The sequence below is a fragment of the Elgaria multicarinata genome, chromosome 3 (genome assembly GCF_023053635.1).
Source record: "Elgaria multicarinata webbii isolate HBS135686 ecotype San Diego chromosome 3, rElgMul1.1.pri, whole genome shotgun sequence".
Classification (NCBI taxonomy): Eukaryota; Metazoa; Chordata; class Lepidosauria; order Squamata; family Anguidae; genus Elgaria; species Elgaria multicarinata.
This window is the reverse complement of record NC_086173.1, coordinates 166,909,197-166,931,188: the sequence shown is the minus strand read 5'-3', so window position 1 is coordinate 166,931,188 and position 21,992 is coordinate 166,909,197. Positions and strand designations below refer to the sequence as shown.

At 45.1% G+C, this 21,992-nt stretch overlaps 1 protein-coding gene across 1 annotated transcript in view; it reads right to left on the bottom strand.

Moving 5' to 3' along the window:
• Positions 1 to 489: 489 nt before the first annotated feature.
• LOC134395754 (vomeronasal type-2 receptor 26-like) overlaps positions 490 to 21,992 on the bottom strand; it is a 23,645-nt gene continuing 2,142 nt past the window's right edge. The window contains exons 3-5 of the mRNA XM_063121917.1: positions 17,946 to 18,237; positions 5,306 to 5,432; positions 490 to 1,406 (exon numbers count right to left, since the gene is read on the bottom strand). Coding sequence (XP_062977987.1) covers positions 490 to 1,406; positions 5,306 to 5,432; positions 17,946 to 18,237 — 1,336 coding nt within the window. The remainder of the gene's footprint in view (positions 1,407 to 5,305; positions 5,433 to 17,945; positions 18,238 to 21,992) is intronic.

Here is a 21,992-nt window from a genome sequence, read left to right as displayed (position 1 = left end):
GGGAAATTAAGACGTTCTGTCACGTAATACTAATACTACTACTACTAATAATAATAATAATTTATTTCTTACCCGCCACTCCACTCTGATTGAGGCGGGGCGCAATTATAAGTGATAAAATACATAAAACTGAATTAAAACATACTATACATTGTTAAAAACATCCTAAAAAATCCTAAAACATTATAAAAACATCTTAAAATTCCACTGGATAGGCCTGCTGGAATCCCTGAAAGGCTGCAGACTGGGGTGATACTCTCTGGGGCTCTCTAGTGGTGGTGCTACTGAGTTGCTACTAGAAAGATTGAGCCCAAAGATGCAAGAATCTTGGGGGTACAAAGAGGAAGGTGGATGGACCCTCCTTGTATTTCTGGATCAGCCTGGAGTCCACTAGGAATAGACCAGCTTGGGTTCCATTCCAGAATATTTTCCTGCCAGCATAGGAAACTGTGGTTTGGGGGCAGATTCCAGTAGGGGCAGAACCTTTCACTAGTACTCAGGAGCGTCTTTTGTTTTGATCATGAGATGCTCCTTTGTATTCAGATTAGGCCTCAGTATAATAATGTAGCACTTGGGAAGAAAGATGCAGCCCAGTAGACCAGCACTGGAGGCCAAGATAGAGAAGACCTGCACGGCTACCATGTATTTCCCCTTCGTACTCAGGTAGGTGGGCACAAAGGACACCCAAACACTGCAAAAGACCAGCATGCTGAAGGTGATCAGCTTGGCTTCATTGAAGGACCCAGGCAGACTCCTGGCTAGGAATGCCACCGTGAAGGAGATGGCAGCCAGGAAGCCCATGTAGCCAAGAGAAACATAAAACATGACAATAGACCCTTCGTTACATTGCAAGGTGATCTGTCCAGGCTGGGAGTGCATGTCGGCCTCTGGGAAGGGTGGAGAGATGCCCAGCCAGATGGTGCAGATAACAACTTGGACACTGGAAGACGAAATGACAATGGAGTTGGCCAAACTCTTCCCAAGCCATTTTCTCACCCTGTTCCCTGGCTTTGTGGCCAGGAAGGCCAGCACCACAGTGATTGTTTTGGCCAACACAGAAGAGACGGCAACTGAGAAGATGATACTGAAGACTGTTTGTTGGAGAAGGCAGGTTGCTATCCCTGGCTGACCAATGAAGAGGAAGGAGGACGAGAAGGAAAGCAGGAGGGAAACGAGGAGTATGGAGGATAGGTCCCGGTTGTTGGCTTTGACTATGGGAGTTTCTAAGTATTTCACAAAGATTCCTAACACAAAGCTCGTGCTTAATGATAAGAACAGAACAAAGGAAGCTAGGATAATCCCTAAAGGTTCTTCATAGGACAGGAAGGTTATAGACTTTGGTATACATTGATCTCGGTCTGTGTTTGGGTGCTGGTCTGCTGGACATTTGTTGCAATGGCCTGCATCTGAAAAGAAGGAGAGCATCTTTAGTTTCACTAACATCCATCTGACATCAACAACAACCCCTTTTCTATTTCATTGGGTGGGGAGATGATGGGAAGATTGGAGAAAGAACATTGAGTAGGGCTGAAGGATTAAAACTGGGACCTTCTACATGCCAAGTTTATGCTCTATCACTGAGCTACGCCCCATAGCTTCCATCAGGAAGGAAAAGCTGCCTCTGTGAGACCTTCCAGACCTGCTGCTAGTCAAAGTTGACTATAGCAGGTGAGATGGACTGATGGGTTGACCTGATAGTTGATTCATCTTATTTATTTATTTATTTATTTATTTATTTAGAATATTTATATACCGCTCCCCATTGAAAAAGGTAAAGGTACAAGGTAAAAGGAAAATAAAAACAGAATAAAACAGTTAAAACAGAATTTAAAAAGAAGAAAAAATCAGAAATCCAAGACTGCATGTTAAAGAAAGGCTTCTTGGAATAAAGATGTTTTCAGGAGGTGCCGAAAGGAGTACAAGGTTGATGCCTGCCTGACCTCCAGAGGCAGGGAATTCCACAGGAGGGGGGCCACCATGCTGAAGGCTCTTCCCCTGGTGGATTCCAATCAGAGGATGGATCTAGGTGGAACCACCAGGAGCAGGCCCTCGGATGACCTCAGTGACTGGGCAGGTTGGTAAGGGAGAAGGTGCTCTCTCAGGTATCCTGGTCCCAAGTTGTTTAGGGCTTTGTACACAAGTACAAAGTACATTTATAGTAAATGTCTCTTGACAGCCTTGAAAGACTGAGCTTCCTCCCCTTGCTCTTCCCTCCACTTCCCCTTCTGTGTCTTCTCATTGTAGCTCGTACATCTGATGGAGGAGCCTCTCTCTTTCTTTATTAATGTGAGCCACTTTAGTAGATAATAATTGTTTAAAAGGCAAGATAAGCATGTAGTAAACAAATACATTTATGTACACACACACACACAAGGGACAACATTTTTTTTAAAGAAAATAAATGAAATATCTTATTTTATGCTCACAATAACCCTGTGAGATAGGTTGGGCTGAGTGGTGGTGAACAGCCCAAGGCTGTAAGTCTCCAGCCTAATGAGGGATTTGAACTCAGGTCTTACACATTCATTGATCAGTCTGACTAGTTCTCAGAGACATCACAGGAGAACCAGTTCCATGCCAGGAGCACCCATCCTCCATAAAACCTTCCCTTATCCTTGGATGAACCCTATATTTTCATGTCAGCTAAGAGTACCACCTTGAGTGCCTGCAATTTGGCACCGCTATGGAGCACTTCATTAGACAGATACCTTGGGTTTTATTTCCAAATGCACATTCTCATGTTAATCCCTTCCTATTTTTTACAATACCAAACTGATTTGGACCTGACAAGTTCTTTTGCAGTGTAAGTTCAGAATGATTAAGGAAGTAGAAGCAGGCTCTACATACATTTCTGGTTGGCTACCTTACATCATGGATGGAGTATCTATTAACCTTGCTCCCTCTCCAAACCAAATCTCTCTTGGTTCAGAGGTTGGCTTTTACTGTTCTTATACTCCTTTAACTTTAAATTTGTAATGTGGTTTGAGGGTTTTAATGGAATTGTTTTATGTGTTATTGTAAAGCGCCTCGATGTCAGAAATGGTGAGGCGGCGCTATTTTATTTATTTATTTATTTATTTATTTATTACATTTTTATACCGCCCAATAGCCGAAGCTCTCTGGGCGGTTCACAAAAATTAAAACCACAGTAAAACACCCAACAGTTTAAAACACAATTACGAAATACAGTATAAAAAGCGCAACCAGGATAAAACCACACAGCAAAGTTGATATAGGATTAAAATACAGAGTTAAAACAGTAAAATTTAAATTTAAGTTAAAATTAAGTGTTAAAATACTGAGTGAATAAAAAGGTCTTCAGCTGGCGACGAAAGCAGTACAGTGTAGGCGCCAAGCGGACCTCTCTGGGGAGCTCGTTCCACAACCGGGGTGCCACAGCGGAGAAAGCCCTCCTCCTAGTAGCCACCTGCCTCACTTCCTTTGGCAGGGGCTCATGGAGAAGGCCCCCTGTAGATCCGGGTAGGTACATATGGGAGGAGGCGTTCCTTCAGATAACCTGGCCCCAAACCGTTTAGGGCTTCAAATGTTAATACCAGCACTTTGAATTGGGCCCGGGCCTGGACTGGCAGCCAATGAAGTTGTAAAAGGACTGGCGTAATGTGATCTCGCCGGCCAGTCCCTGTTAATAACCTTGCTGCCCTGTTTTGCACCAGTTGAAGTTTCCGGACCGTTTTCAAAGGCAGCCCCACGTATAACGCATTGCAGTAATCCAAACTTAAGCATATAAAAATGCTTAAAATAAATAAATAAATAAATAAATAAATAAACTAGGTCTCTGGCCATTGCTAGACGAGGGTTTAGCCCGGGCTGATACCTGGGCACACCCCTGTGCGTCCAGATGACACACAGGGGATCCTGGAGTCAGCCCAGGCTAAACCCTCCCTTGGCCTGGGATAACTGGCACCGTTTGTGGCCTGGTATTTCCGCAGCCCCGGGATGAGCCCGGGGCTGTGGAAAGTCTAGCCGGTTCCATGGCTTTTCCCAGCTAGATGGCTTATGTGTAGCCGGGAGAAGTCGCACACTGGGCACAGTGCTCCATAGGAGCGCTGTGCCCATTGGGCCGGGGGAGAAATTGCAAGGGGGAGATGGGGGCCGTGGGGGGGGGGAAAGAGCGGATGGGGGGAAGGAGAATTAAAAACAAAAAAACATTTACCTTTCCTGGCTCCTGCACTGCTGTTGCTACTTTAAAAGAAAAAAATGGTGGCCACAACGGCTCTCCTCCAGAACTCCTTGTGGCTCGCGTGTGAATAAGGGCGAGATCTCGCATTATTCAAAACGTGAGGCCTCCCCTCCTCTCCCCCGGATTTTCCACCAGGTCTAGCAAGGCCCTCTGTCTCCTTGGAATCCTCTGATACAGGATCCCAGAGATGCTCTGTAAGGATTTAGAGCTTTTCTACACAAGGAATTGTTTTTATGTTTGTTTATTCGTTCAGTCGTTTCCGACTCTTCGTGACTTCATGGACCAGCCCACGCCAGAGCTTTCTGTCGGCCGTTGCCACCCCCAACTCCCCCAAGGTCAAATCTGTCACCTCCAGAATATCATCCATCCATCTTGCCCTTGGTCAGCCCCTCTTCCTTTTGCCTTCCACTTTCCCTAGCATCAGCCTCTTCTCCAGGGTATCCTGTCTTCTCATTATGTGGCCAAAGTACTTCAGTTTTGCCTTTAATACCATTCCCTCAAGTGAGCAATCTGGCTTTATTTCCTGGAGTATGGACAGGTTTGATCTTCTTGCAGTCCAAGGCACTCTCAGAATTTTCCTCCAGCACCACAGTTCAAAAGCGTCTATCTTCCTTCGCTCAGCTTTCCTTATGGTCCAGCTCTCGCAGCCATAGGTTACTACGGGGAATACCATTGCTTTAACTATGCGGACCTTTGTTGTCAGTGTGGTGTCTCTGCTCTTAACAACTTTAGGCCTTTGATCACGTTAGTGTGTCACCACCATGAGAAGAGATTGAACATTGTTTTTATGACAATGTTCAATCTCTTCTCATGGTGGCGACACGCTAACGTGATCAAAGGCCTAAAGTTATTTGCTTGTGGTTAATCAATATTATTATTAAAACCAGACTAATTGGGCAAATAAGAATAGCTTAAGCAAGCCTCCCTGGGGAGGGCATTCCATTAGCAGGGTGCCACAACCAAAAAGGCCTTCTCTCCCTGGTCACCACATACCTTATGTCAGAAGGTAGGGAAGACTGGAATAGAATCTCCTGTTCTTAACATAAGCTTGAATATTTGCCCAATTTCCCAGGAGAGCATACACTGTCCTATGAGAGCACATACCTTCCTCACTGGAGATCGTCCCTTCCTTACATGGAGCACAAGCATAGCAGCAAGGTGGCTCTCCTTCCTGGACCTCCTTCGCATATCCTGGGCGACAGCTCTCGACACACCTGGAACAAGGCCCTGTCTAGCAATAAAGAGATGCATAGGTGGAGAATGTGGATAGGAAGACATTTTTCTCCCTCTCTCAAAATACTAGAACTCAACGGGGTCATCCCATGAAGCTGATGGGTGGGAGATCCAGGACAAATAAGAGGAAGTCCTTCTTCACACAGCACATAGTTAAATTATGGAACTCACTTCCACAAGATGTAGTGATGGCCACCCATTTGGATGGCTTCAAAAGGGGGTTGGATAAATTCCTGGAGGCAAAGGCTACCAGTGGCAACTAGCCCTGATGGTTGTGTGCTATCTCCAGTATTCGAGGCAATAAGCCTGTGTGCACTAGTTGCTGGGGAACATGGGTGGGAGGGTGCTGTTGCACCGTGTCCTGCTTGTTCATCCCTGGCCGATGTGTGAACAGAGTGCTGGACTACATGGACCCTTGGTCTGATCCAGCAGGGGTCTTCTTATGTTCTTAGAAGGAACGAGAACAGAAATGAGTTAGTGTATTTATGTCTAAGGATGGAACTGTGGTTTTGGAAAAAATCCCAAACCAGCAGGAGCTCTTTTTCCAGAGTCCCCAGGCTCTTCATCTGAGAGAAGCATTTTGGGCATAATGGTTCATTTCAGCAGCTATATCCCTCCTTTCTGTACATATGTAGACTCAAGGCAGAAGACAAAGCTAAAACGTCCAACGCACAATAACAGAAGAATCTTAAACCAATTTGGTTACTCATGAACACAGTTCACAGAGAACAATCAAGTCTAACAAAAAGTTTAGCTTAGCTAACTGTGTTTACTGAAACATTCAAAGTGTTACATATTTTACCTTTACATTATTATTATTATTATTATTATTATTATTATTATTATTATTATTATTATCCCGCCTTTTCCCCAGTACTGGGAGTCTCAAGGTAGTTTACGAGATTAAAACATGTACAACTAAAACGTATAAATATAAATTACAAAAGTTAAAATAGAATTAAACCTACAGTAAAATTAAAAACATGTTAAATTTTTTTTAAACTGTAACAGGTTAAAAGGAGGGATCCAATACGTTAACACAGGTGCAGTATAGTTCCGAAAGCCTACTTTTTGCTTGTCTCAGAAAGTGTAGCACAGAAGGAGCCCGCCTAGCCTCCCTGGGAAGGGAGTTCCAGAGCCTTAAGCAACCACCGAGAAGGCCCTGTCCCACGTACCCATCAGGCGTGCCTGGGATGTTGGTGGGACAGAGAGAAAAGCCTCCCCAGAAGATCTCAGAGGACGAGCAGGCTCATATGGGAGAATACAGTCTTTCAGAAACCTGGAAAACATCCTTAAATACAATGTTCTCAGTGTTAACTCCTGAGGAGCTCTGTGCCCCGTGCCCGGGTCTCAGCTCCTCAAGTTTACTCGCAAGGAGCCGGGACAAGCCACCATGCCCGGCCACATGTTCTGCAGTCTTGGGATCAGACCGAGACCAAGGAAAAACTGCAACATGGTAAGGTGATATCCTGGGGGAAAGGAGGAATCATCCCTCCCTGCTCCCGGGATGCCCTGTGCATCATGTGGATGCACAGGGACGATCCCGGGGCAATCCCCAGGATATTGCCCCATCTAGCTATGCCCTAAGTCAATGGGACTTAGGAACATGGGAACAGAGGAAGCTGCCTTATACTGAAACAGGGAGGTTTGAGCATGTAACACCGATTCTGGCCCGCTTGCATTGGCTGCCTATATGTTTCCGAGCCCAATTCAAGGTGCTGGTCTTAACCTATAAAGCCCTACATGGCTTGGGACCACAATACCTGATGGAACGCCTCTCCCGACATGAACCTACCCGTACACTGCGCTCAACATCTAAGGTCCTCCTCCAAGGGAAGCTCAGAGGATGGCAACAAGGGAGAGGGCCTTTTCAGTGGTGGCCCCCCGACTGTGGAATGATCTCCCCGATGAGGCTCGCCTGGCGCCAACATTGTTATCTTTTCGGCGCCAGGTCAAGACTTTTCTCTTCTCCCAGGCATTTTTAACAGCATTTTAACAGCATTTAACAACGTTAAGTTTGTTTTTGATGGACCCCACAATTGTTGTTTTTAAATGGATACTGTTGTTTTTATACTGTTTTTGTGTGTGTGTGTGTGTGTGTGTGTGTGTGTGTGTGTGTGTTTTTAAATTGTATACTTTTAATGTTTACTATTTTAAAATGTTGTAAACCGCCCAGAGAGCTTCGGCTGGGGGCGGTATATAAATGTAATTAAATAAATAAATAAATAAATAAATAAATCAGAATGTTGGTCCATGTAGCCCAGTATTGTCGACACTGGCTGGCAGCAATGGCCCACAAGGGTTCCATGCAGAATTCTTTCCTTTCCCTATTTGGAGAAGTTAGGGATCAAATCCTGGGATCATCGTCACGCAAGGCACGTGCTGTATCACACTGAGCTATGGGTTCTCAAACCAAAACAATCCAGAATATTAAGCTAGAACCACTTCAGTTAAAAATTAAAGCCAGTGCCAATGCATGTTAACTCAGAAGTGAGTCCCGTGTCTTTGGGATAAGGGTGCATAGGACTGCGGACTTAGGTTGGATTCTTATAACCACTTTCCTGGGATTCAAGACTTAGGGCCCCCATTCAGATAACATGCTAAACCATGCTGCTTAACCACAAAATGGTTAAGGGAATGCATTAAGGTTAATGCATTCTGTAACCCATTTTGTGGTTAAGCAGCATGCAGTGGTAGAAAGGATGGAAGGAGTAAGCAACCTTCCCCCCTGTGCTCTGCAGTGCCGTAGCACCAAAGGGCTCATGTTACTCTGAGTGGTCTTTTTCTCACCCCATGCTGCAGTTCAGGAGGTCCAGAATGTGGATAACTGAGGCAGGTCACACCAGGGCCGGTGCCAGACTATTTTGGACCCTAGGCAAGGCGAGCTACTTGCACCCCCCACAAATAGCGTGGAAGTCCGAACGTGTGCGCTGAGTGGAGCGCTGGGACTGGCTCACTTCAGTTTGGGGACGAGCCGTCTGGAATTCACCGGGACTTACTTCCGTGCGAACGCAACCCGCTATGCATCCTGGAGTCCCGATCCCCTCCGCACATTTACTCGGGGGAATAAGGCTTCCGAGTAAGGAGGCATAGGCGGATCGGGCCAAACTGGTGCCTCCTGGTGCAACGCTTTCTCGGATGCAAGTCCCGTTGATCGATGCGTGCAGGATCAGGAAGCAGGAGAGTTTGCCTTGCGAGGAGTCCACAAGTCCCTAGCTTTCCTGGGGGAAGGGAGAGGGAGTCCTGCTTGCCCGCCTGCCTGGACATCGCGGCCTGTTTGAGGAGAGCGGCGAGGCGACCCGGTGCCCTTTCCTTGGGAGTAAGGCAGAGGCTGGCTTGGGCCAGGGTTAAGCTCACACATGCTTTTTCTTCTTCTTCTGGCAGTGGCCTCCCGGCCCTGGGAAGCAGCTTCAGGTGGCTAGAGTGTCTCTGGGAGGGCGGCTTCCGGGTGGAAGTCTGAACATGGAGGCCCCAACCCACCCCAGCATTCCTGGCTTCGCTTCGGCTGAGCAGGCGCAGGGCACCATCTCACCCACCCAGGCCTCAGGCTGGCCTGGCCCAGCTCACAGCCAACAACACCCGTGAGTGCTGCGCTCTGTGGCGCCCCTCTTAGCTTGGCGCTCTAGGTGACCGCCTGAGTGGCCTCTATGGTAGCACCAGCCCTGGGTCACACAGACAACATCACACCTGCTTTAAAAGAGTTTCCATGTTTCCCAATGAGCTTCAGGATGCAAATCAAGGCGTTGGTACATTTCAACTTGTGCTGGATGGGGTTGCACTTCCCTTGAAGGAGCAGGTTCATAACTTGGGGTGGGGTTTCTCCTGGACCCATCTCTATCCCTTGAAGCTCAGGTGGCCTCAGTGACTCGGAGGCCATCTAGAAGCTTTAGCTGGTGGCACAATTACACCCCTACCTGGACAGTGATAATGTGGTTTCAGTAATCTATCTTTTGGTAATTTCCAAGTTGATTACTGCAATGCACTCTAGGTGGGGCTGCCCTTGAAGTCAGTCCAGAAGCTGAAGCTTGCGCCAAATGGGGCAGCAAGATTAATGACTGGGACCAGAACGTCTGAGCATGTAAGAACAATTCTCACCTGTTTGTGCTGACTACCTGAGTGTTTTTGAACCAATTCAAGGTGCTCGTTTTAACCTATAAAGCTTTATAAGGCACAGGACCGAGACACCTCTCCCAACCTGAATGTATTAACCAAATGCCACGCTTAACTGACAGGTTAGTGTCCGTAGACATCCAGTCAAATTCCTTTTTGAATATTCAGTGAATTGTTCAAACATAATGGATCTCCCAGGTGATCAAATGGAATGCATTTGTGCTATGCCAAATCTCTCCCCCCCCCCCCCCCGCTATTTTTGGGAACATTTTCTCTCCCTGGGAAAGAAGCATTATTATTTTTTCTGCCACTTTTGCAATGAGGGGGAAGATTTCTCTTTGGGCTAGGGGGAGAGGATTTTAACATACCTTTTTAATTATAGCCAGGTGTTGAGAGGTCTTTTATTTATTAATGCGCCCCTTCCTATAGTTAGAAGACTTAAAGATGGTTGTGCACGCGCTGGTAACTTCAAGGATCAACTTCTGCAATGTGCTCTACATAGGGCTCCCTTGGTGTCTAGTCTGGAAACTTCAACTAGTACAAAATATGGCAGCCAGGCTGGTCACCGGTACACCTAGGGGTGACCACATTATACCAGTTTTAAAATCTTGTCACTGGCTGCCAATTAGTCTCCGAGCAAAGTACAAAGTGTTGGTTATCACCTTTAAAGCCCTACATGGTTTGGGTTCAGGTTACTAGCGGGATCGCCTTCTCCCATACAATCCGCCCTGCACACTCAGGTCCTCTGGGAAGAATCTACTTCAGTTAGCAAAAACTAGATTAACAACTGTTACTAGGGGTGTGCACGGACCCCCCGCTCCGCTTCACTTCCAGATCCGCGATTTTTGGATCGGGCCGCTTTGCCCTGCCCACTCTCTGCCCATTTCCGCTCCGCTCCGCTCGGAGCTCCGGATCCGGATCGGAGCTCCGTTTTTTCCCCCATAGGGTTGCATTGAAAGCTAAAAAGTAAACATTTTTTTTTCTGTTCAAGTTAGAAACTCATGTTTGGCACCATGACACCTCATGGACGTATACACACGCACGCCAAGTTTCAAGGCAATCCCATCATCCCCTAGTTTTTGGGGAATTTATGAAAATCGGGCACCCCATTCAGACCCCTTGGGATAGCTCCGTCAATTTGCATGTTAGAAACCTCAAACTTGGCACCAGGACAGCTTATCCATGTGTCCACATGGACACCCAGACTCAAGGCAGTCCCATCATCCCCTGATTTTTGGCGCGGCTCTAACCTCTAACGCACCACCCATAACCCTAATTCACACCCCTTTCGATAGCTCCGTCAATTTGCACGTTAGAAACCTCAAACTCGGCACCATGATAGCTTATCCATGTGTCCATGTATAAGAATATAATAATATGTTTAAGAATATTACTAAATGTAGGGAAATGGGACAAGAAGTGTGTGTATGCTTTCCCCAAAATGCTCAATCTGTGGCTGTTGCACTTCACAAAAGCAGTGCACACAATCGGGCTTTAAGAGAGGGGAGGGGGGAAACGAATCAAACAAACAAACATACACTCCAACATTTAAAAATAAAGTTTATATTAAATCAAAGTAAGGGAAAAACACAGAGCAAACTAAGCAAAAAGTCAGAAAGAAGCAAACAAACACACGCGCCAAGCTAAAATCCTAATCTATCTCCAAAGTACACAGCAGCAGCTAGCTAAGTAGACCCTCTCCCAACGAATGCCAAACCCACAAGACGCTGAGAGCTCAAAGATCTCAGGATGACTCTGCCTTAGTCCCCCACCCTCGAACGCTGGGATTGGAGGATGCTTCATGAGGAGATCAATTCTCATCAGGATTGGGAGTTGAATGTGCCTGTCATCGCTTCAAATAAACCCCGCCGCGCCACAGCTGGTTTACCCTATCGTTTGTATTGTAAATGTACCCGATTTTTTTAAAAAATATTGCATGTGAACCACAGGACGCAGAAAGTTGAGAGTAGTCTCAAAATGACCCCCATCCACGGCTCTGAGCACAAGAATTTTCAGAATGATAGCTTAAAAAACAACCCAGTTATCCCCGATTCTTTTCTGCAATGCAATCCTATGGGCAAAAACCGCCGTATGACCCGCGCTGTCCCTGTTTGTAATGTTTGTTTACCCGACTTTTAAAAAAATTCTAGCATGTGACCCGCATGACGCAGAGAGGTGAGAGTAGTCTCAAAATGACCCCCATCCACGACTCTCTGAGCACAAGAATTTTCAGAACGATAGCTTAAAAAACAACCCAGTTATCCCTGATTGTTTTCCGCAATGCAATCCTATGGGCGAAATGTTTCAAGATGGCGACCGGAGCGGTCCGCCTGAAAGAGGAGCTCCGAAAAATGGGCGCTTCTCTTCGCCTTGCTTCTAGGGGTCCACGGTCCGCTTCTACTCCGCCTCTGGGCAAGGCGGAGCAGGCCAATTCGCTACTGCTTCTCCGCTCCTAATCAGAGCGGAGCACATGCCTAACTGTTACCCAGAGGACCTTCTCTTCTGCTGTTCCCAGACTGTGGAGCGGCCTGCCGGAGGAGACTCGTCAACTTAACAGTCTACTAGCATTTAAGAAAGCTATAAAGACTGATCTCTTCCGGCAGGCCTATCCAGTGGAATTTTAAGATGTTTTTAAAATGTTTTTAGGATGTTTTTCACAATGTATATTATGTTTTAATTGAGTATTATGTATTTTATCATTTATTGTTGTTCCCCGCCTCGATCAAAATGGAGAGGCGGGCAAGAAATTATTTATTTATTTAAAAAACCACTCCCAGCACTTGGAAGAGCCTGGGAGTACTTACTGAATGCCTATTGGAGACCATGTGACCTCACCCTCTCTAATAAGCATCCTAGAAGAACTCTTGGGCTCCTGCAAGTGGCGAGAGTGTTCTATAAATAAATAAATAAATAAGAGGACCCCTCAACAACTGCTTACACTTAAAAAGGTTTGTGGAAACCCTGTCCCCCACCCCAAGGAGAAAATTCTCCAAAATTCTCACCTCTCCCAGCCTCTTCCATGAGAAGTTTCATTCCCCCCAACCCAATGAAATGCCCAAGATGGAAGAATCAAAATTTTCAGCACAGCACTAAAAAGAAATCCCTTACCTTCGGAAACTGAGAGGGCCACACAATGGCTTTCGGGTTAATGGTGAGCTTCACATCAGCAGACCTGTGTCCCTCTAAACTCCCAACATTTATCCTTGCATTAGTCTTATTGGGAAACAGCACCCAATTCACGAGATCAAAATCTGCCATCGGCTCTCCGTTCTCTTCCAAATTCAGTCTGTCCATAGAAGCATTATAAAAAAATTCCAGGAAAGGGTGAAGCTAGAATGACAGAGAAAACAACCAGTATTCAGGAAACGTGAAACCAAGTTAGATATCTCAGCCATGCTCACCTTACATTCTGATCTTCTATGAACTGGGGCTGATACTCCACTGGAGACATACAGAGCTTCTCTACATTTTTTTAAAAAATCCTGCTGCTTTACCAGGGCTTTCTGCTTCTGCTTTCCTTCTGAGATTGCAATTGGCTCCATTGCATGAGTGGCCACAGGCAGCCAGGTGGTATGAATGGAATCCTTCCTCTCTCCACATGTTCTGTTCACTTCCATTTACTTTAATGAGACAGCACCATCTAGTGGCAGAATTATTGCACAATGCTGAGTTTACAGTTTGGGAGATCCCGCTTTTTCTAGATAGTACCACCTTACCAATGGTTCTTTTGAAAGCCAGATTTTCAAAAGATAGTGGAGATGTCCTGGTCCTTGACAACATGTGTGTAAACATTACAAAGATGAGGTCTGTGTGTGTGTGTGTGTGTGTGTGTGTGTGTGTGTGTGTGTGTGTGTGTTAATCTAAACTGTGCAAAGTCTGTGGGAAACTCAGCACAGAAAAATAAATAAATTATTTGTAAGATTATTGTAGTGATTAAATCTAAAAAAGAAAAGGAAAAAAGGAAAAGAAAAAGTGATATAAAAGCAAAGTTCTGTTCAGTGAGTTCTCTAGAGAAGAGAGAAAAGTTTCAACAGAATTTTGTTCTTTCCTCATAATGGGTTTGTGTGTGTTGCAGAGGAAGTGGGATGTAAGTACTGAGGCATCCAAATTGGAGTCCCAGCTTTTCCTAGGTGGGGACTTGAAAAACTGGGAAATAATTTTAGCAGCCCTGGCTTCTGAATTATTTATTTATTTACAATATTTATACACAGCTCCCCATTGAAAATTTCAGAGCGGTGTACAAGATAAAATAAAATAAAAACAGAATGAAACACTTTTAAAATAGATTTTAAAAGATGCAAAATGTACAGTGAACTGTGGCTGGTGATTAAGGAAAGGCTTCCTGGAATGATGACGTTTTCAGGAGGTGCCAAAAGGAATACAATGCTGGCACCTGCCTGACCTGTAGAGTCAGGGATTTCCATAGGAAGGGAGCCACCATGCTGAAGACTCTTCCCCTGGTGGACTCCAATTGGAGGATGGGTCTATGCGGAACCACCGTGAGCATGCCCTCAGATGACCTCAGTGACCGGGAAGGTTGGTAGAGGAGAAGGCGCTCTCTCAGGTATCCTGGTCCCAAGTCGTTTAGGGCTTTGTACAAAAGTAAAAGAACCTTCAACCTGGCTCGTAGTGAATAGGCAGCCAGTGCAGTTCCCTCAGCAGAGGAGTCACATGCTGGAAAGGGGCAGCTCCAGACAACAGCCAAGGTTTCCCTAAACCAGGAGAAAGAAAAGGGCAGGCAGAGTCTGGGAGAACTCCTGTGTAGATGGGGCCCTTCCTCAAGCGGTAGAATTGGATGCAGCAGAGATGTATTTGGGAATGAGGAGAATCCAACTTCAGTGGTGAAGGCTGTATCTCCCTCAGGCCATCAGGGAGCAACCCCTGGGTGGGGGCTTCTTCTGATGTCTCCATACCGGCCAAAATTGTAGTCCTCTGGCAGGAAGCTCCTAAATGCAATTGACCTCAGAATTGGTCAGAAGTCTTACCTCAATGCTACATTTGAGTCTGGATTGAGGATAATCATTCCAGAGTTGGACAATGGACTGTGATTTACTGCATTCATATAAGAAAAATAAGGAGAAGTACCTGCCATGGCTGTAGATTTTGATGTTCCAGCCCATATCTTCCACCCACCATCCACATCTGCTTCAATTGGGATGAATAGGCAGCATCTAAGGAATGGGCCATGGCTTGGACACTGTTGTACATACTGTAGCTGTCTTGTGACAGGGCTCTCTCAATCTCCTCTTGGGGTGGTGTCTCCAGTTTCTCCTTCTCTGTGCATCTTTTCCAGCCTTTCAAGGACAAGGTATCCTTTGAAGGCAAACTATGGAAGGCCTTCTCCCAAAACAGGTCCAGAGCAGAGGAAAATGGTATATAGTAGTCATATTTTGTCTTTTTTTGGGTCTTCATTACAAAAGACAAAGATCCATGAAAATACATGAAGCACTCATGTTCATATGACAAGTATAAGTTGATGTCCTGAAAAGCGGTTGTGATCCAGACCTTTGTCCCGATTTCATGTGGAACAAAGAATGGAACAGGGGTGGAGCAACAGTCGTTGTAGTAAAGAACTACAGTGACTTGTGAACGCCAGACATTTGGAAAGACCTTTTCTACTGAATGCGGTTGTGGCACTTGTTTTGAGAAGGCCACACAAATCCCACTGCTGATCATCAGGGGTGTGATGGCTCTCACGAACCTCTCTCCGTTGTCAGTGTCTGGAGCGAAGAGACCGACCCACGTCCAGCCAAAATACAGAAGCAGTTGGACAACCCCCGGGTACTGGGTTTCTTCCTTTGGGACCGTCCGGTAGATAAAAGGGAACCGAGTTTTGTCATTAAGGACATGAGCAGCAAAGCCAAAACTGATCTAGTGAGGGAAGAAAAAGGCCAGTGTTTTGTTTTATTTTCAGAATGACGTTGAGATACAATTTAATCTGAAACTCTTAGTATCTAACCAAATGCCCATCATTATACGGTGGATAGGAGAGGTGCCAACATATCTCAAGGATCCTTTGCAGTGTAGCTCTTCTTTGTGTGATTTGTTGAAGATATACATTGCATCCCCTTGTGGGATCCTTGGCAGTGCGGGCCAGGACATCCCAGGCAGTGTCCAAGGCAGCTTTCTTAACCCCATAAGAGTTAATGGGTACCTTTCATTTAATCCAAAGAGTCCTCTTGAGGACCCCACAAGATGTGGCTTCATCTTTCTCTTTGTGAGTCTCAGGATCCAAATTTGGGCCCTATCCTATTTGACAACCCCCAGGTACTGGGGCCTATCCTATTTTATTAATGATTTGGATGAGGAGGTGCAGGGAATGCTGATCAGATTTGCAGAAGACACAAAACTGGGTGGGATAGCTAATACCCTGGAAGACAGAAACAAACTTCAAAGTGACCTTGATAGGCTGGAGTGCTGGGCTGAAAACAACAGAATGAAATTTAATAGGGATAAATGCCAAGTTCTACATTTAGGAAATAGAAACCAAAGGCACAGTTACAAGATGGGGGACACTTGGCTCAGCAATACTACAAATGAGAAGGATCTTGGAATTGTTGTAGATCACAAGCTGAATAGGAGCCAACAGTGTGATATGGCTACAAGAAAGGCAAATGCTATTTTGGGCTGCATGAATAGAAGTATAGCTTCCAAATCACGGGAGGTCCTGGTTCCTCTCTATTCGGCCCTGGTTAGGCCTCATCTAGAGTATTGCATCCAGTTCTGGGCTCCACAATTCAAGAAGGATGCAGACAAGCTGGAGCGTGTTCAGAGGAGGGCAACCAGAATGATCAGGGATCTGGAAACAAAGTCCTATGAGGAGAGATTGAAAGAACTGGGCATGTTTAGCCTGGAGAAGAGAAGATTGAGGGGAGACATGATAGCACTCTTCAAATACTGGAAAGGTTGTCCCACAGAGGAAAGCCAGGATCTCTGCTCGATCCTCCCAGAGTGCAGGACATGGAATAACGGGCTCAAGATAAAGGAAGCCAGATTCCAGCTGGACATCAGGAAAAACTTCCTGACTGTTAGAGCAGTACGACAATGGAATCAGTTACCTAGGGAGGTTGTGGGCTCTCCCACACTAGAGGCCTTCACGAGACAGCTGTACAACCCTCTGTCAGGGATGCTTTAGGCTGGATTCCTGCATTGAGCAGGGGGTTGGACTCGATGGCCTTGTAGAACTCTGTTATTCTATGATTCTATGAAGACCTATGCTTAGGTAACAAAAAGGGCAGGTTCAAGTAGCTTCTTTATTTCATTTTCCCCTTTAGAATATGTGTTGTGTATTATACATCTTCCCCTTCCCCCCCCCTGTAAATAAATGTCCATCTATCGTAATTGATAATTGTTTGCGTCATTCCAATTAAGCTTTGCTACTAAGTCCAAAGCTTTCCTCTTGGTTATTTCTACCTCCAGAATCGGAGGCAGTGAGCCTATGTACAGCAGTTGCCAGAGGACATGCACTTGCACTCACGTCCTTCTTGTGTTGGTCCCTGGATGACATCTGGTTGGCCATTGTGTGAACAGAGTTCTGGACTAGATGGACTCTAGATTTGGTCCAGAGGGGCTCTTCTGATGTTCTTCTATACAGAATCACAGAATAGTAGAGTTGGAAGGGCCTAAAAGGCCATCGAGTCCAACCCCCTGCTCAATGAGGGAGGCCACCCCACTTACCATCTCTACCCAGATCCTTACCTGATACTTCTTCATCATCATCTTTTTTTTTAAGGAGGCTATTATAGGTCCCTATTGTGGCTATAACCAGGAGATGGGGCTTGCACACTTCCTTAGCAGCCCCCATAACTCATGTATTGGGTGAGTGTGTGCGTGTTTTCTCTCTCCCTCTTTCTACCTCCCACCCCAATTCTGTCTCCTCCAACGTGACACACCACCACCAAGTCCCAATAGTTCACCTTCTTACCCAAGCAAACACCGCACGCAGAGGACACCACAGGCCACAGCACTGCTAAACAAGCCACCACCGCACCTCCTCCCCATGTTGTCCACCTAAAACAAGATCCTCGTTCCTCCCACAGGGCGGGGGGAGGGGAGGAGGGCAGGGACGAGCCTCCTCGGCAAGCTCTCCCTATCCACTATACTGTTAAAGTTTCAAGCTTTGAGATAGGTTGTGCCAATTTCTACCTCTATTCCCTTAACCTCAAGAGTGTCCAACAAGGTCTGAGAGTTGCCTAGAGATGGATGTAATGGGTGGTGGCAGCATAGTTTGTTGGGCTCATATTACGCATGAGCAACCTGCAGACACTGCTGGGAAGCAAAGCAACCCCCTTCCTCCTTTACCACTAGTACATGAAGGCCCTCCTTTATCACCAGAGGGAGTGACCAGGAAGGCCCCAGCAGTTGTTCCTTGAGATGGTTGACTTCCTTACTCCTGACATACCTGTGGGATTTTGTAGATACCCGACATGGTTGAAATATGGATGGAGATGTCAGATTCAGCCCCTTCCAGAATGGCCAGCAGGTTATTCTGTCCTTTACAGCTGTAGTTGGGGACATGGTTTGCTCCACCAGTAGGCAGGTCTAGCATGGCTTTGGTAGTCAGTCTTGAATGAAAATGGGTCTCATAGATGTCGTAGCCCAGGGTGATGTTGGGTAAGAGCCTGGGATTCTGATTGATCTCTTGAATGGCAAACATGAAGGCCAAGATCTGCCAGAACCTCACAGAGTATATCCTGCAGATGGTGATGGGAAAATGATTTCAGAATTATGATGTATGGGTAAGGGCTGTCTGTCTGTCTGTTTTTAGGAAAGTGTTCTTGCACTCTGTATGATTTTTGAATTATATATATATATATATATATATATATATATATATTTTATATACCGCCCCACAGCCGAAGCTCAATATCTTTGGCTATAAGGTGTTATAGAAATATAATGAATGAAACACTGATCCTGACCATAAGGAGGGCTGAGCGAAGGAAGATAGATGCTTTTGAACTGTGGTGTTGGAGGAAAATTCTGAGAGTGCCTTGGACTGCAAGGAGATCAAACCAGTCCATACTCCAGGAAATAAAACCAGACTGCTCACTTGAGGGAATGGTATTAAAGGCAAAACTGAAGTACTTTGGCCACATAATGAGAAGGCAGGATACCCTGGAGAAGAGGCTGATGCTAGGGAAAGTGGAAGGCAAAAGGAAGAGGGGCCGACCAAGGGCAAGATGGATGGGTGATATTCTGGAGGTGACAGACTTGACCTTGGGGGAGCTAGGGGTGGCGACGGCCAACAGAAAGCTCTGGCGTGGGCTGGTCCATGAAGTCCACGACTGAACGAATAAACAACAAAAACTCTGTGCACTCAGTGGCCAACCAGCCATCAGCCAGGGATGAACAAGCAGGACATGGTGCAACAGCACCCTCACACCCATGTTCCCCAGCAACTGGTGCACACAGGCTTACTGCCTCGAATGCTGGAGATAGCACACAACCATCAGGGCTACTAGCCATGGATAGCCTTCTCCTCCAGGGATTTACCCAACACTACATCTTGTGATAATGAGTTCCATGTGCTGTGTGAAGAAGTCCTTCCTTTTATTCGTCCTGAATCTCCCACCCATCAGCTTCATGGGATGACCCCGGGGTCAAGTATTTTGAGAGAGGGAGAAAAATGTCTCCCTATCCACATTCTCCATACCATGATAAAAGGACTTTATGCTGGGGATTGAGGGGGGAGCAATCTGAATTCGGAAAAAACCCTCCAAGAAAGAGCTACCCTGGCTGCATCCTCTGTCTTATCACAGAGTTGAAAAGCAAAGAGGGTTTTTCGTCTTTTTTTGAAACTCTGCAAGGGGACCTTAATCATCCAGTCCTATGTCCTTATGCTGCAATAAATATTGTCTCCATGTTAATGACACTCCTAATCCTTCTTCAAAAGTCACAACAGGGGGAAAGGAGGGAGACCAGGCACACCAGGAGATATATAGGTAGTTTCCAGTAAATCAGGGCAATCACAATGCAGGCAGAGGAGCATTAAAGAATCTACTTCAGTCAGCAAAGACTTCAGTCAGCAAAGACTAGACTGACAACCATTACCCAGAGGACCTTCTCTTCTGCTGCTCCCAGACTGTGGAATGGCTTTCTGGAGGAGAATCGTCAGCTTGACAGTCTATCAGCATTCAAGAAAGCTATCAAGACTGATCTCTTCCGGCAGGCCTATCCAGGGGAATTTTAGGATGTTTTTAGTATGTTTTTAGGATTTTCTAACAATTATTATTATTATTATTATTATTATTATTATTATTATTATTATTATTTGTTTATTTATATAGCACCATTAATGTACATGGTGCTGTACAGAGTAGAACAGTAAATAGCAAGACTCTGCCGCATAGGCTTACATTCTAATAAAATCATAATGAAACAATAAGGAGGGGAAGAGAATGCAAACAGGCACAGGGTAGGGTAAACAGGCACTGGGTAGGGTAAAACTAACAGTATAAAGTCAGAACAAAATCAAGTTTTAAAACCAATATATATATATATATATATATATATATATATTATGTTCTTAATTCAGTTTTATGTTTTTTATATTTACTGTTGTTCCCCACCTTGATCAAAATGGAGAGCCAGGTAAGAAATAATAATAATAATAATAATAATAATAATAATAATAATATCTTGTTAAGACAGCTTGACTTACTGATCAAATCTGGTGAGAGGGGACTTGGAAAAAACGTATGGTTGTTGTTGGTCAACATATTGTGCAGATACGACCCCACCAATGCGCTGATCTCCTGACTTGTAATAATTTTTTGGTTCATATTGATCCATGAAAAGATCCAAGGGGCATTTTGCCTCCTGCATCTCACAGGCTCCACGGGGCAGAAACATCATCATCAGCAGTGAAATCATTCTGGGTTCTGCTGGTTTGCTACACCTCCCTTCTGGATCCTCCTCTGAACTACAAATCAGAAGAAGAAGAAGAAGAAGAAGAAGAAGAAGAAGAAGACTTGCAAGACTGAGGTTGAAGTGTCTTTACAAATGCAGACAGTGTCCAGCTCTGGCCTCAGACCTGAAGGAGCCTTCTGTGAAACTTCACACACAAACACAACCCCCTTAGCAGCCTGCTGGAAATCCCAAGCTCTCGGTGGTGCCGGAGATGTTTTATGCAACAAACATTTCAGTCCCTGTCCAAAAATTACCTCATGTTTTCCTGTGTCTCGATGTTTGTGTTATTGGTCTCAAAGGCAATCTCGGGAAAAACCTCTTGAGTTTTGGTAAGAATACTAATAAATTGCTATTATTTTGAAAATCCTAAGTGGAAAAAATATTGCCTGGGTAACTTTTGGCAGAGGAGAAGAGCAGGAGAAAAACATGTTTGTGAGAACTGAGTGGCAGCTCCATCATCTGACATAGGTCAAGTAAGGGGAAAGGTGACCTTGGCCTGACTTTTACCAGACAAAACACCTTCGTTAGAACCAGGATCAAGAGAAAACTTGTTGATATCTTGTATATGAATGAGCAGAAATTACAGTTTTTACTAGTGGGTTATGTCACCACAAAAGAGAGCCGGTGTAGTGGCTAAGGTGTTGGATTAGGAGTCGGGAGATCCGGGTTCTAGTCCCCACTCGGCCATGGAAACCCACTGGGTGACTTTGGGCCAGTCACAGACTCTCATCCCAACCCGCCTCACAGGGCGGGAGAGGAGGAGGATTATGTACAGTGCCTTGGGTTCCTTGCAGGAAAAAAGGCAGGATTTAAATGTAATAAATGAATAAATGAATAAATGAATAAATAAATGAAACAAATAAAGAACTCAAATGCGCAGATTTCAGCAGGTATTACGACACACTTTCAATGAAAGCTTTGCAGCTATAAAAGGTAGAAGGCTATCTTAAAAGGAAAGCTCTGATCACAGTTGGCAGAACTCTGGGTCCAGCAGTAATGCACTCTGCATTTCTGGCTGTTACAGATCAGATCACCAGTCCAATTGCTAGTCCCCACCTCAGCAGACACATTGGAACCATGGAACTTAGATAAGTGTGGCCTTACCAAGTTTAGGGTGACCATATGGCCGAATTTGCCCAGATTTGCCCGGATTTCGATGGCAAATCCGGGACGGGGAGGGAAATCCGGATTTTTTTCAAAGGGCAGCTCTAATGAGAATTAACAAAAATGCTTATAACTCCGTCATTTTTTAAGATAAAGACATGAAACTTGGAACAATAGTAGCTCTTAGGAAGGGCTTTAGTCACTCCAAATCTGAAACAGATCCGTTCATCCATTGATTTTTTAGGAATTTTTTAAAAATTGAGGTTTTAACGTTATTTTTTAAATTGTCATTTTTAAAGATAAAGAAATGAAATTTTGCACCATGAAAGGATTTAGGTAGACCTTTAGCCACACCAAATTTGAAATAGATCCGTTCATCCATTGATTTTTTAGGAATTTTTTAGAAATTGAGGTTTTTAATTTTTTTTAAATG